The sequence below is a fragment of the Pituophis catenifer genome, unplaced genomic scaffold, assembly GCF_029215685.1.
Source record: "Pituophis catenifer annectens isolate HBS135680 unplaced genomic scaffold, rPitCat1.0.hap2 SCAF_17, whole genome shotgun sequence".
Lineage (NCBI taxonomy): Eukaryota > Metazoa > Chordata > Lepidosauria > Squamata > Colubridae > Pituophis > Pituophis catenifer.
In genome coordinates this window covers 13894841-13908863 of record NW_027256897.1, presented here as the reverse complement: position 1 = coordinate 13908863, position 14023 = coordinate 13894841, and the positions used below count along the sequence as shown (strand labels likewise).

The window sequence follows — 14023 nt, the reverse complement described above, 5'->3', positions numbered from 1 at the left end:
ACTGCATCCAGTTTTGGTCACCATACTATAAAAAAGATTTTGAGACTCTAGAAAGAGTGCAGAGAAGAGCAACCAAGAAGATTGCAGGAACCGGGCATGGCTAGTCTAGTGAAGAGAAAGACCAGGGGAGACAGGATAGCATCTTCCAATATTTGAGGGGCTGCCACAGAGAGGAGGGGCTCAAGCTATTTTCCAAAGCACCTGAAGGCCAGACAAGGAATAATGGATGGAAACTGAGCAAGGAGAGATTCAACCTGGAAATAAGATATTTCTTGATAGTGAGAACAATCAACCGATGGAACAGAAGTTGTGGGAGCTTCATCACTGGAGGCTTTCAAGAAGAGACTGGACTGCCATCTGTCAAAAATGATGTAGGGTCTCCTGTTTGGATGGGGGGGAGGGGTTGGACTAGATGACCTACAAGGTTCCTTCCAACTCTCTTAATCTGTTAAATCTGTTAAACTCAGACAAACTGAGGCTCCTCAGGCATGCAAATCCACAGCCTTTTGTAGACTTTGCAATAGCAGCAAAGAGATCTCCCGCCATTGGCTCAAAGCTCCCATTCCCAAAAAGCCCCCTTAGTCAGGATGGACCCACCCTGGCATGCCTTGGGAAAGAACTCTGCTTGGATGCAGGATGGTTGGGTGGGAATAAACTCAGATTTGCTGGTCCTCTTTCAGACAGGAGCCTGTTCCCAGCGTGGGAAAGGCTAGGGTAGCACCCAGGAGTCTCCCAGACCTTCAGAGCATTTAACTATTTAAGCATTCACTTTTAATTCCTTATCCCACTACTGGATCTCATGGAGAGACTGGCTTGTTATTCAATTTTATTCTGCCCGGACCAAGATAATTAATTTCCTTTTGGACTGAAGCTCTGGGGTGTAATGACCGCCCCTCCCCCACCCTGCAAGGCTTTGGCTGACTTCTGCCCCCCCTCCCCCTTGCTTTCCCCCAGGTTGGAATGAGTTGCTGATCGCCTCCTTCTCCCACCGATCCATCGCGGTCAAAGACGGGATTCTCCTGGCCACAGGCCTCCACGTCCACAGGAACAGTGCCCATAGTGCGGGAGTCGGGGCCATCTTTGACAGGTGAGGAGCAGTGGCTGGTGGAGGGGGCATGCATGGCCTTGCCCACTCCCCTCTTGTACCCGGGATCCAGCCGTGGCCTTTGTGGTGAGGAATGAGACCACGACCAGCCCTCAGGGTCCACAAAAGGGGCAGGGAAATGCCATTGGGGTAAAAACAAGGCCAACTTCTCTTCTTGTGGCTGGGCCTCTGCAGGGTACTGACCGAACTTGTGTCGAAGATGCGAGACATGCAGATGGACAAGACAGAGTTGGGGTGCCTGCGAGCGATTGTCCTCTTCAACCCAGGTAACTCTCTCCTGCACAAGGAAGGAAAGGGAGGGCGGGTGGAGGAAGACACCCCCACTCCCCGTTTGGCTATCTGCCCTTCATCCAATGCGAAACTGGTCCATGGAGAGCTTTGCAGACCTTGAAACTTATTTATTTTCAAACTTCTATACCGCCCTTCTCCTTTCGGACTCAGGGCGGTGAACAGCCAAGATAAAAAACATTTATACATAAAGTTAAAAATAGATTTAAAATAATTAAATAAATTTGGCCCGTAATTTAAAACTTATCAATTTAAAATGCGTATCAAATTTTAAAACCAACCATAAAATCAGGACAGTCCGGCTAACTGAAAAAAATAGGTTTTTAGGGCCCGACGAAAAGTCCGGAGGTCAGAGATCATTCGTATCTCTGGGGGTAGATTGTTCCAAACGGTAGGTGCCACCACAGAGAAGGCTCTCCCCCTGGGGGTTGCCAGCCGACATTGTCTGGCCGACGGCACCCTGAGGAGGCCCTCTCTGTGGAAGCGAACTGGCCAGTGGGAGGTTATCGGTGGCAGAAAGCAGTCCCGTAAGTACCCAGGCCCTAAGCCATGGAGCGCTTTAAAGGTGATCACCAACACCTTGAAGCGCACCCGGAAGTCCACCGGAAGCCAATGCAGCTCGCGCAGGAGAGGAGTCACATGGGAGCGCCCCGTCGCTCCCATAATCCCCCACGCGGCCGCATTCTGCACCAGTTGGAGCCTCCGGGTGTACCCCAAGGGGAGCCCCATATAGAGAGCGTTACAATAGTCCAGACGAGAGGTGACGAGTGCTTGAGTGACCGTGCGTAGGGAGTCCCGATCCAGAAAGGGGCACAACTGGCATATCAGGCGAACCTGATAAAAAGCCCCCCTGGCCACGGCCGTCATATGCTCTTCTAAAGACAGCCGTGCGTCCAGGAGGACACCCAAATTGCGGGCCCCTTCCGTGGAGGCCAATGATTCGCCCCCAATAACCAGCGATGGCGTCAGCTGGCTATACCGGGACACCGGCAGCCACAGCCACTCGGTCTTGGAAGGGTTGAGTCGAAGCCTGTTTCTCCCCATCCAGACCCGCACGGCCTCCAGGCACCGGGACATCACTTCAAGGGCATCGTTGGGATGGTCTTCTGACGGGAGGATCAGGCTTTCCTTGTTCCATCTCTTTGGCTGGGGGAAAAAACGAGCATTAGTGAACAAGGAGATTGAAGCAGTTCTTTTCAAAGGCAGCTGGGTGGCCCCATGTCTTCAAGGGGCACATAGGTAGTTCTCGACTAAGAACCCACAGTTGGAGTGGGCATTCATCATCTTCTTTTAACGGTCCCATAATCCCTTGCGGGATGGTGTCTGGGCAGTTGAATGGAGCTGAGTGTTTACTGGCCGGATGCCCTTCCTGTCGCCAATGCGGAGTTTTGTTCAGCAGATAAATTCTCATTGTGCCCAGAGAAAGAAATATCTGCCTCTACCTAGGATCGAACTCACAGTCTCCTGATTGTGAGGTGAGAGCTCCACCTGTACGCTACTGCACCACTCACAGTTGGAACAGGCATTGCCATGATAAATTCGTGTGGTCGTAAAACGAGACATGCCCGGACAGCACCAACTAATGACAACAATCCCGCCACTCGCCATTGTGGTCGTTAAGTAAGAATTGCCAATCATTCATGGCAATGGCACCACCCAGTCCAAGCCATTCCAGGCTTGATCCCTCCTGGCCCCCCAGTCTCTGTGAGGTAAGGAACTGCCTCCCACTGACTGTCTTCCCCCACCAGCTCTGCCTTGTAGGGCAGCCAGTGGCCGTAGGGTAGCCTGGATCTGGCGGTCTCTGCTTGAAAGCTTCCAGGGATGAAGTTCCCACAACTTCTGGAGTCCACGGGCTCAGGGATGGGCCCAGGGAACAAGAGGGGGGCTGCACCTCACTGCGGCTGGGAGCACCTGCATCCCACGCTGAGGGGCGAGGTGTGGGGCTCTCCTCTGCATCGATCATTGGAACGCCTCTTCTGGGTTTGGCTTCAGCGAGAGAAAGCCTCCGGGAGCTTCCATAAAGAAGGGCTGTCGCAGCACATTAAGGCCAGGGGACCTTCCAAAACCTGGCCAATACGGCCGGAGAGCTGCGGAAGAACCAGCTGGAACGTTCGGCTCCTTGGGCCTCTTAAGCTTTTGAGGAAAGTCCTCCTGGATGGTGTTTGGGAAGAAAGCTGTTTGTAGGAGGAGAGCGTCACGTTAGATAAATCAAGGTGGGTGAATAAAGCATCTGAGAGAGTAACTGAATTTGTCAGGTTATGAAATCCTGACCAATTGTGGAGCAAGGTGAAGAAGAACGGGCTGATGCAGAACCAGATTCCATCAAGGTCATTTGGATGTTCTCTCATGCACTCCTGACTTGGCTCCAGTGGTGGCTGCCACCGGTTTAACAATCGGTTCGGTGAGCTTGTGCTTCGTGCTCGCACTCATGCTTTGTGCATACATGCAGCATTCAAAAACTGCCCATTTTAACTTCTAAAACTTAACTTCTATTGCAGCGTCGGTGAGTAAAACAGCCGAGGTACGGCAATCCGCTGTGCCGCACGAATCAGCTGAGCTGGAAAACACAGAAATATAGGACGGGATATGGCAGGGGCGGGTGGGAGGGGCCAACTACTCACTGGAACTACCGGTTTGCCCAAACTGGTCTGAACCAGTAGCAGCCCACCACTGCTTGGCTCCCATGTCAGGTTCCAACTCACAAAACCCTCTTGGGAGCATCAGATGGGTTCCCTGGGTTCCCGCCGGGGCTGCTGTGATCTCGGAGACCGAGTCGGTCCTTAACAACTGCGGTGCCTATTGCTGGACAGCCTGCGTTCCCCTCACATGGTCCCGACCTCCTTGGGGAGGCCTTGAAGGGTCTCTAAGCCTTCCCTTCCCTCCTTCTCTTGCAGACTCCAAGGGCCTCTCTAACCCCGCTGAGGTCGAGGCCTTGCGGGAAAAGGTCTACGCCTCGTTGGAGGCCTACTGCAAACAGAAGTACCCTGAGCAGCCAGGGAGGTGAGTGACCTTGGGGTGCCCTTTGAACAGCGGTCTCATAAGCAGGGAGCCGGGTGCGAAATAACCTTGTGAGCTGGAGAACAGCCACCGCTTGCTTGGTGTGGCATCAGCTCCCCAAATTCCTCTCGAGTCGCCTTCTGGCCCCCCTCCGGGATCAACCGAGTCAGCCTGCGGGGATTTCCTGAATCTTGCAAGGCGTTCATCTTTCGTGTGGGTGGTCTTTTTTTTTACCAGAATTCCTCCCCTCCCATTTCCTCTGCGTGATGAAATCAGATTAACCGAATGGTAATTAGCAAATGAGGCTGGAGTGGGGCCAGGATCCCATCGCTCTTCTCCGGGGGAGGCGGCTGCTGCTGCTGCTGACCGTGGGGCTGACTCTGCTGGCCGAGATCTTGGCATTCGGAGCCCCCTGGAGAGCAGGAGGTCCCAGCTTCTCTACGGACCTTGTGGCTGGGGAGGGGAGACCCCTGGGCACGGCCAGAGAAGGGAACCCCCCCCCCCAGCAGCGGGACCAAAGGAAGCCAGCCAAGCTAACCCAGGCCCCTCCGCCCTGCTCTTCCCGGGCAACCCTGTGGGGACGTGACCATTGACGCACCCACCCTGGGCCGCTCCCGAAACCTCCTTCCCTCCCCCACCCCCCATCTTCCTGTTACCCTTCGGCCAAATTATTCTTAAAAGCTGGTTATTTCATAGTCAAAATGTTTCTGCACGTCTGTCATCTGTTTTAGTTTAAATGTGAAGCGTTTGGGCTAGAAGGGAGGAGGGAGAGGCTGGCAGGGTTTGGTTCGGATTTTCCTGGCCCTGCTCCCACCCACCCGCCGTACTTGCCAGCTGAGCATCTGAAGGAAATGCTAGTTCAGGATGCAGCCCTCCCCATTCCACCCCTCCGCAGCCAAGAGTCCAGCAGCCCTTTGAGGCACTCTGGGGGGGGGCAGATCCCTCACGGAGGGCCTGAAGGGAAGAGCAATGGGCAGAAGCACGGAGAACATCAGAGGGCTGCTTGAAAGCGGATGCAGCCTATTGGAGCGCAGAGTCTGTGTGTGTGTGTGTGTGTGTGTGTGTGTGTGTGTGTGTGTGTCTGTCTGTCGTGGCATTTCCTGAATCAAAGGAAGCAGCAGTGAGATCTGGAACCTGGAGGCCAAACGTTTGGCCAAGGTTTTCGGGGAAGGGCCCAATATCTCTCATGCGCCCTGGAGACAGTCGACGGCACAGCCAGCCCTGCGTGGCCATTGAAGGGCCTTCTGCTAATCCTGAACTCAGACGATAGACAGGAAGCCAAGCACATCTTCTGGACTTGTGCCACATGCTAAGCCAGGTTGACAGACGGAAGGTCTGTGGACACACAGAAGCCCAAAACAACCCACCAACCAACTACATCGTGGCTTCCCGGGCATCCTGGATCATTCCACAGGCTAAAACCAGCCCACTCTGGCCAGATGGGCAACCCAATTGAAAAACGGTAGCCAAGGGGCCAAGTGCAGCTGATTTTCACGTAAAAAAGCCAGAAATAAAATGAAGAAAAGAACCATTAACCCCCAGAGGAGAAGGGGGGGGGGGCGCCTGGCCTTCTTCCGGGAGGCGTGTGTGAAGGGAGGCTGACTTTGGGGGAGGCAGATGAACAGTCTCTTTCTGAACGCACGGGTGGAGGGGGACTGTTGTGACGCCCCTTCCTCTTATTCTAGGTTCGCCAAGCTGCTGCTTCGCCTCCCCGCCCTCCGGTCCATCGGCCTGAAGTGCTTGGAGCACCTCTTCTTCTTCAAGCTCATAGGGGACACGCCCATCGACACCTTCCTGATGGAGATGCTGGAAGCGCCACACCAGATGACTTAAAAGGACCACGCTGGGCCAGCTGCTTTCCTTGGCCCAGGGGGCTGCCTGCTGCCACCCACCGGGACCTCTGCTCTGAGACCCGTCCTGCTGCCACCTCCCCCGCTCCCACTCACCGTGCAAGGGATGCTGCCTGCCCCATCCATCCCCCCACCACCCCACCTGGGAACGTTGGCGTGGCTGGCTTGGCCCTTTTGCTGCTTCCGCAAACAACTTGCGTCTGAGGACAAACGGAGAATTGCTCAAACAGCCACCATGGCCTGCTTGCATTTGGGGCCCCGTCCGCCGCCCCCTCCCATGGCTTTGGTTCCCCCCCTCCAGGTGCAGAATGGTGAATTTACTCCAACTCCCCGGAAGGATTTCAGGACTCTGTAAAGCCGCCTTTACTTAAGAACAAGGGATTGTGGGAAACAAGTCAGGTGTTGCTGGTGGGCAAAGGGGAGGCCGGGAGGGTGGCCAGCTGCACCTGTAGACCTCCAGAGATGGCACTTCCTAGGCATGAGCCAGAGCAAGGCTGTCTCTCAAGCTGGGCTTCGCTGCCCCTCGGCTGCCCCTGCTTGCTTATGCAGGCAGACAAGACAGAGTGTCTTTGCAGGCAGGTGGCAGGTGAGCCACCCTGCGCACGGTCTGGGACAAGAGACCTCCCCCCATTCTTGCACAGAGCAGCTCAGAATTCCTGGGAGAGCTGTCCCCTTTTTACTGGGAGGGAAGGGGGGGGGGGCTTGGTTGTGAAAGAGGGATTTGGGGCTCACAGAAGCTCTGCAATTTGGGTGGTGCTGGTGGCACTGGGCTTCCCTGGCCCGTTGTTTTGTGAACGCCAGTGCCAGGGGGCAGAGAGAATGCCCTGGTTGACTTCTCATTGTCAGAGAAGGGGGGGGGGCTCAGATTGGGTGCCAAGGCAGAGTGTGCCCTTGCTGAAGCCCCACATCTTCTGCCCAAGCAGGGACTGAAATTGAGGGACTGAAATTGAGTGAGGCACATTTCCCACTCGGGGAAAAATATGTTTTGGGAATAAAAACTTCTCTCCCTTTTCAGTTCACCAAAACAAAAAAAAGCACTAAAGCTGCTTCATCCGGGCAGGTTCAGGCACTTTCCTCCTTTCAATGCCTCGGGTGCTGTCATTCCTTCGCCCTGCCCAAATCAAGAAGCCAAAGGCGGCTGGGGGCCCTTGGAGTTGGGGTCAGATTCAGCCCAGCAGCCCTCTTCAGGCTAGTGGAGCTTCAGGGGCAGTCTAGCCCTGGTGCCCTGGAAAGCCAAGGTAAGAGGAGACCCAGTTCAGCCTGGAGCTTCTCTGGGGGCTCAGCATGGGGCCTGCGGGGAGGGCTTCCCTAAGGGCGAATCTGGGGGGGCCCCTGGGGGTTTCTTGCAAATTTCGAGTTCCGAAACACAAGAGGGGAGGGGGGCTGGAGGCAGGCGGGGAAGAAGAGCCTCTCGCAGGAGGCGCTGCGCGCGACCGGCTCCGGGGTCCTCGCCCCCCCCCACCTTTGGGCTCCCCCTCTGCCCCCTCCCAAGCGCAGCCCAGGGCTCCCCCGACTCTGCCCCCCCCAGGCCAGGCCCCAGGAGCGCCCGTTTCCCGAGGGAGTTCAGGTGGGCGACGGGCGCGGAGAAAAGGGAGTGGGCTCTTCTGCGGAACGGAGGCCCGATTTCTCCGCCCGCCGCCGGTGCAGCGGCTGAGCCCGGCTCTGCGCTGGGGCTGCTGGCGGAGAAGCGGCGGCTTTTGCTCCGCTCGCCCTCCGCGGGTGTCCGTCGAGGGCTCCGTTCCAATTTCGGGGGGGGGGGGAGGAAGCGGTGGAGAGAGAAGGAAGCACAGCTCACAACCTCCCTTCCCTTCCCTTCCCCCCCCCCCGGGATAGCCCTGCGAGCTTGCAGCGACTGGCTTGGACGCCCCGTCGGCGCTTGCTTGTGGCTTTTCCTCCCCTCCCTCCGTTCGTTACCTGCCCAGGTGGGCGAGGGTGTCGGACTTTGCTTGAAGGGGAAACGGCTCTGCCTTCGGGAGGCAGCCTGCAAAGGGGCCAGTGGTGGAATCAGGCAAGCAGCGGAGCCAGAGGGGGGGCGTCCCTGGGGGGCTGCAGCCTTTCCCTCCGGGATTTTCCCACAACTTAAGGTGGCGCGATGCCTATGTGTATACATGTATGTAGTGTAGATATATACACTGTATAAATATCCCCATTCACATATGCATAATATTACCTCCGCCTTTAGGGTTAACTTTCTGCTCTTCTTTTTTCCCCCCTCAATCTCTGTTTTCTTCTCTTCCTCTTTTACTTGCTTCGTGAAAGCGAGTTGCTCTGCCTCCCCCCCCCCATCTGATGGCAAACAAAACTGGAGCTTTTGTAACCCGAGCAGAGGGAAGCGACGCATCTATTTTCAGATGCCGGAATGGGGAGAAGCGGGTGGGCGAGCGGGCCGAGGGCTTTAGCGATTCCCGACGGAAATTTTAGGAAAAGAGAGGCCGGAGCTCGTAGCTGAAGCAGGTGATAAAAAGAAAAATCTAAATGAGAGAAGGTGAGCAAAATATCTAAGTGTCAATAAAGTTAAATATCTATTTTTGTACAAATGTAATTTTATCCCTTCCGTATGCTTAGATAATTTTTGGGGGGAAGGAGGACGACTTTTATAGGATTTGTCCTCAATCTCTCAGTATGCTCAGCCTTAAGACGCCTCTATGAAGTGAAGGAGAAGCTTCATTTGGTGTCCAAATTTCTTGATCCCGAATATCAAGACTCGCTTTCCAATGAGTGGATTTCGGTCCCCTCCCCACCCGGAGACGCACGAAATGCAGCCGCCTCTGGTTGCGCCTCGCCGAGATTCTCTTCTTGCAGCATTAACTCTACTGTGAAATCACCACCCTATATTATTGTTCACTAAAAAGAAATAAAGCTAATAAATAAATAAAATCCGCTGGAAATGCCAGTATTTTGACGAAATGCATTAGGGTTGTTTTTTTAAAAAAAAAAAAAGTAAAAGAAAATATATGAGCGTTTTAAAATGCAACGGCGCTTCTAAGTTCTCTTGTTTTATACGTTCTCCAACCTGTTAAATTTGCCCCTCGGGAGCCACGATTCACTTACTTTTTGCTAATTAGAGTGAAGTCCAAGAATGTTTTTGTAACCGGGGGTGGTGGTGGGGGGAAGGAAGGCTGATCTGAAAATGGTGTGGGGGGGGGTTGGACTAGATGACCTGCAAGGTCCCTTCCAACTCTGCTTGAAGGATGGTGAAGATTCAAATCTCGGCTCTCCTTTTGCTTCTTGTTGCTGGGTGTGAGAGGCAGAGGCTCCTGACCCTCCTTTCGATCTGTGCAGGGTGTATGTGTGTGGAGATCCGCAGAATGGCTTCTTACTCACCTGGCCTCCCCAGGGTCGGGGACCTCAGAGCCTCTTCTTCAGGATGCTCCGTTGGGCAAATAGCTCATTCCACAGGTTCAGGATGGCAGCCGATGCCCCCAGCAACAAAGAGCCCGAAGTATCTCCTCCTTTTCTGGCAGGATTTCATCGCTTAATTCTCCTTGCAGCATCTGTGTTGAGTTGCTTCCACTTCTAAATATTTCACTTTATTTTTCTACATTTCCCCGATTCCCATTATAATATTTAGTAACTGTACAACTAGATGGGAGTCTGTTTTGTGATGTTGACACTATACAAACTTAACAAATCAACAGCATTTTCTGTAAGCAGGTATTGAAGTTTGGCCTTGTTTTTAAAGCCGCTCACTTGTGAACCAGTAATACATATTAAAATAATATATTATTATGCCAGCCATTCTTGATTTGGGGCTTGCCTTGGCTGAAGAAGAGGCTTTTAAAAAGAGACTGGACAGCCACCTGACTGAAATGTAAGGTCTCCTGTGTCAAGTTTCCGAAAGATGTCCTAATTAATTCATGAGCCATGACCCAAACTTCAAAGGAAATATATTCATTTATTAGGAACACCATTCCGGCAATACTCGGATGCAGTCAGGACAGATCCTACGTAGATTTACGTTCCCCTATGACCCTGTCTCTCCCCTCCTCTCTGGCCATGTCATAAATCACATTCTCCAATTAACCACTTTGGCTGGCTGTGAAACCTAACACCCTCCTTCTGATTGCGGTCAGAAAGAATGTATGGAATTCACTTCAGTTCTCCCTCCCTCCTGCTCAGGGAAACTTGAAAGCTTTGCAAGTTGACATCCTGCTTGAGCAGAGGGTTGGACTACAAGACCTTCAGGGTGTCTGGCTGTGGGGCTTGCCTGAATCCGGAGGTTGCAGGAGGCCCCTGGAAGGCCAAGAAAACACAGCTCCTTCATTGGCATACTTAACATTGATTAGACTGAAGAGGCATGGGGGGGGGGCTCAGTTTATGGCCCAGACCTCAGAGGCCCCCAACCAAGGAGGGGGAATCTGGGAAGGCAGAGAATTGGGTGCTGCATTATTTCTCACCTACTCTTGACCAATGGATTGTGTACCTAGAACATGGAATCTTCGGAGGTCTTTAATCCAACCAACCCCCCTACTCAAGGCAGGAGCCTTACACCATCCCCGTCAAATGGTGGTCCAGTCTATTTTTAAAAACCTCCAGTAATGGAGCAGCCACAACTTCCGAAGGCAAGCCATTCCACTGATTGTTCGCACTGTTAGGAAGTTTCTCCTCAATTCTAGGTTGCTTCTCTCCTTCATTAGTTTCCAGCAATTGCTTCTTGTCCTGCCTTCTGTGCTTTGGAAAATAAGTTGACCCCCCCTGTTTTGGGGCAGCCCCTCAAATATCAGAAGACTGCTATCATGTCACCCCCTATTTCTTCTTTTCTCTAGACTAGCCAAACCCAGTTCCTGCAACCGTTCTTCCTATGTTTTAGCCTCCGGGCCCTTAATTATCTTAGCTGCCCTTCTTTGCACTTTTTCCAAAGTCTCAACATCTTTTGTGTAATGTGGGGACCAAAACTACCTGCAGTATTCCAGGTGTGGCCTTACTAAGGCTTTATAAAGCAGTACTAATACTTCAAGTGATTTTGATTCTATGCCTTTGTTTATACAACCAAGGATTGGGATTTTTGGCTGCCACCGCACACGCCTGGCTCATGTTTAAGTGATTGTCCACTAGGACTCCAAGGTCCCTCTCTGGAAGGAAGGAAATGTCATATATATGTTTACTGTAAGTATGAACTCAGAGTCAAAAGTCATTGAAAAGTCAGGCAGCATACAAGATGATGATGATGATCCCAGAGTGTCTGAGCTTATAGCAGTTAACCCCCCCTCTTCTTTGTGGCAGAGCTTCAAGTACTGGAAGGCATCCTCATTCCCCCTCCCCCGTCCTTCTCTTCATTAGGCTAGACAGAGCTTGTTCCCTCAACCATTCATCATTCTTTCATGCTTCTTGATGGCATTTAGACTGCCAGAGCAAACACCACGTACCTCCTCTGAACTTCTCCATTTGGGGCCTGGTGATTGTGAAGGACCTGGGCATCTTGCAGAAGGTTAGGAAGCGTTCCAGGCTCACTACTGGGTGAGCCCTTTGGTTGGCACCCAGCAGGTCTCTGGCATTTCCGTCGGGAAGGAGAGCCAGCCTGGCACCACTACAGGTTTGTTGTTTTGCTGCTCATGGACCTCAAGGTTGCTGCTCCTCACACAAGAATAGCTGAGCAGGGATTATCCTTGCTGCCACCCAGGGCCCCTCCCCTGTGCTCGAGTAAAATACCTAATACTTTAAATACTATTTCACAAGGTGACAGTGTTAAACACACACACTAAAACGATGAGATTTATGAAGCCTTTGCAATATATGCCCAGGAACCCAGAAGTGGATGAAGTGGGGTAATTACCAGGTAACTTTTGTCTAGGACTGTAACCTCAACATTAAATGGCAACACTAAGGAGTTCCAAGTGGCATTTAGCAAAGAGGCAGCAGTTTCCTTAAAAGCTCTGCACAAAGGATCCACTGGATCGAGACCTAATATTTCCCCCTTTTCAGACCTCTGCACCACATGCTCCATTTCATGAAGAACCCCAACGATACAAAATGTCCTCTAGGCTGCTTTCCTCCATCTGAGATCCCTGTCTTCTTTTTCTTGCAAGCAACCTAGGGAAGAATCAGCCAAGATAAAGATCACTGTCCATTTTAGAGAAAAGAAAACCACACAGAAACGAAGGAAACGACCTACGAATCCTTGCTGCCAGTTCAGAGCAATTAGATTGCAGCTGCTCAGTTAAATAAATGCAATATCAATAGTCAGGATTTCCATATTAGAACTACACAAAGTGGCACATAATGTAAGAGAAGAACTTCACAAGCTAAACGCTGCAGCCGGGAAGCATTTGGGCCACCTCCTGGGATGATCTCTTTAGCAAAGGCCTTTGTCCTGCTGGCCAGAAGAGCCAGGACCGAGGCTCCTGGGGGCAGAGAGAGTGCTCCAAAGCAAGGGGGCTGCCTTCCGGCAGAGACTGGCTGTGTCTGGGATGGAGCTCGGAGATGGGGCACAAAGCTGACCAGCAGGTCCTTCTAAGACAGGATTTCCCAGATGGGCTTCAACTCCCAGAATCCCCCAGCCAGCCAGTCACATCATTCATGCATTTGACAACATTTAGACACTCATCAGTTCCCGGCAATACAATTCAGAAATCACTTCCACCCAACGCCTGGAAATAGACTGCAAGTAACAATAAAGTCCATTTAGATTTTGCTCAGCAACCGCTCCCACTGAAATGCCCACCCCCAGCCTCGCTATTCAGTTAGGGCCCGGCCGGAGGGGGGAGCCACCAAGAGCCCCAGAACCGCGGCTGCCCCTTTCCTAGCCCGAAAGGGCCCGAGGAGCGAGGAAGGGGCTGCCAGTGGCCGGAGCAGCTGGACCCGAGTCCGCGTGCGCTCCAGCCCCGCAGGCCGGGCTCTGAAGGGTCGCTGTCCCCACAACCGGTTGAGGGTCGGCTGCTTGAAGCCTGAGGAGCCCAACCGCTGGCCTTCGGAAGCTGCGGGAGCTTCATCCCTGGAGGCTTTCAAGAAGAGGCTGGGCCGCCATCGGTCAGAAATCGTGGAGGGTCTCCTGCTTGGGCGGGCTGGACTAGATGACCTCCACCGTCCCTTCCAACTCTGTTAACCGAGTAACGCCCGGTCGAAGCCCGAGCAGCAGCCCAAGAGGAGCGGGCAGGGCAAGCGAAGGACCCGTCCGTGCCGGGGATGGGGACGCCGCCCTCGGGGGGGGGGGGGGGGCGGCGCGGGAAGAAAAGACCCCGCGGGGAAAGCCCTTCGGTCCGCGCGAGGGAGCGCGAGTGGCCGGCTTAAGAGCGCCTTCCAGAGTGGCCCTCTGCTGCCCCCCGGCGGCCCACTGGCGCTCCTGCCCCGCACACGGACCCGGGAGGAGGGAGGGAGGGAGGGGAGAGGCGGGGGCACAGGCACGCGGCCCCTTCGCCCCCCCTCCTCTTCCCGCGATGCCAGGCGGGTCACGTGCAGCCCCCCCTCGGGCAGGCTTTTGGCGGCGAAGCTCCAATCGACCAGACGCCCCCGCCCCTCCCCCAAACATTCCCCCCCCCGCAGCCCCTTCTGTGGAAGCAGCGTCCCTGCAAGATAGAATGGGACGAATGAGCTGGAAGGGACCTTGGAGGTCTTCTAGTCCAGCCCCCATCTCAGATAGGTGGCTGTCCCTCCTGGAAAAGCACCTTTGGGAGAACCATGACCTGGATGACAGAATCTCTATAGACTCCAGCGATGGAGCACCCACAACTTCTGGTGGCAAGCTGTTCCACTGGTTAATTGTCCTCACTCTTAGGAAATTTTTCCTTAATTCCAGGTTGCTTCTCTCTTTGATTAGTTTTCATCCATTGTTTCTCTGGTGCTTTGG

The 14023-nt window shown here is 53.6% G+C and overlaps 1 protein-coding gene across 4 annotated transcripts in view; it reads left to right on the top strand.

Moving 5' to 3' along the window:
• Positions 1-7443, top strand: part of RXRA (retinoid X receptor alpha) — a 97105-nt gene extending 89662 nt beyond the window's left edge. For all 4 annotated transcript variants that reach the window (XM_070955465.1, XM_070955463.1, XM_070955466.1 and 1 more), the window contains 4 exons: positions 955-1087; positions 1280-1371; positions 4288-4393; positions 6076-7443. In XM_070955465.1, the coding sequence (XP_070811566.1) occupies positions 955-1087; positions 1280-1371; positions 4288-4393; positions 6076-6223 (479 nt within the window). In that variant the 3' untranslated portion in view covers positions 6224-7443. The remainder of the gene's footprint in view (positions 1-954; positions 1088-1279; positions 1372-4287; positions 4394-6075) is intronic.
• The last annotated feature ends 6580 nt before the right edge of the window (positions 7444-14023 follow it).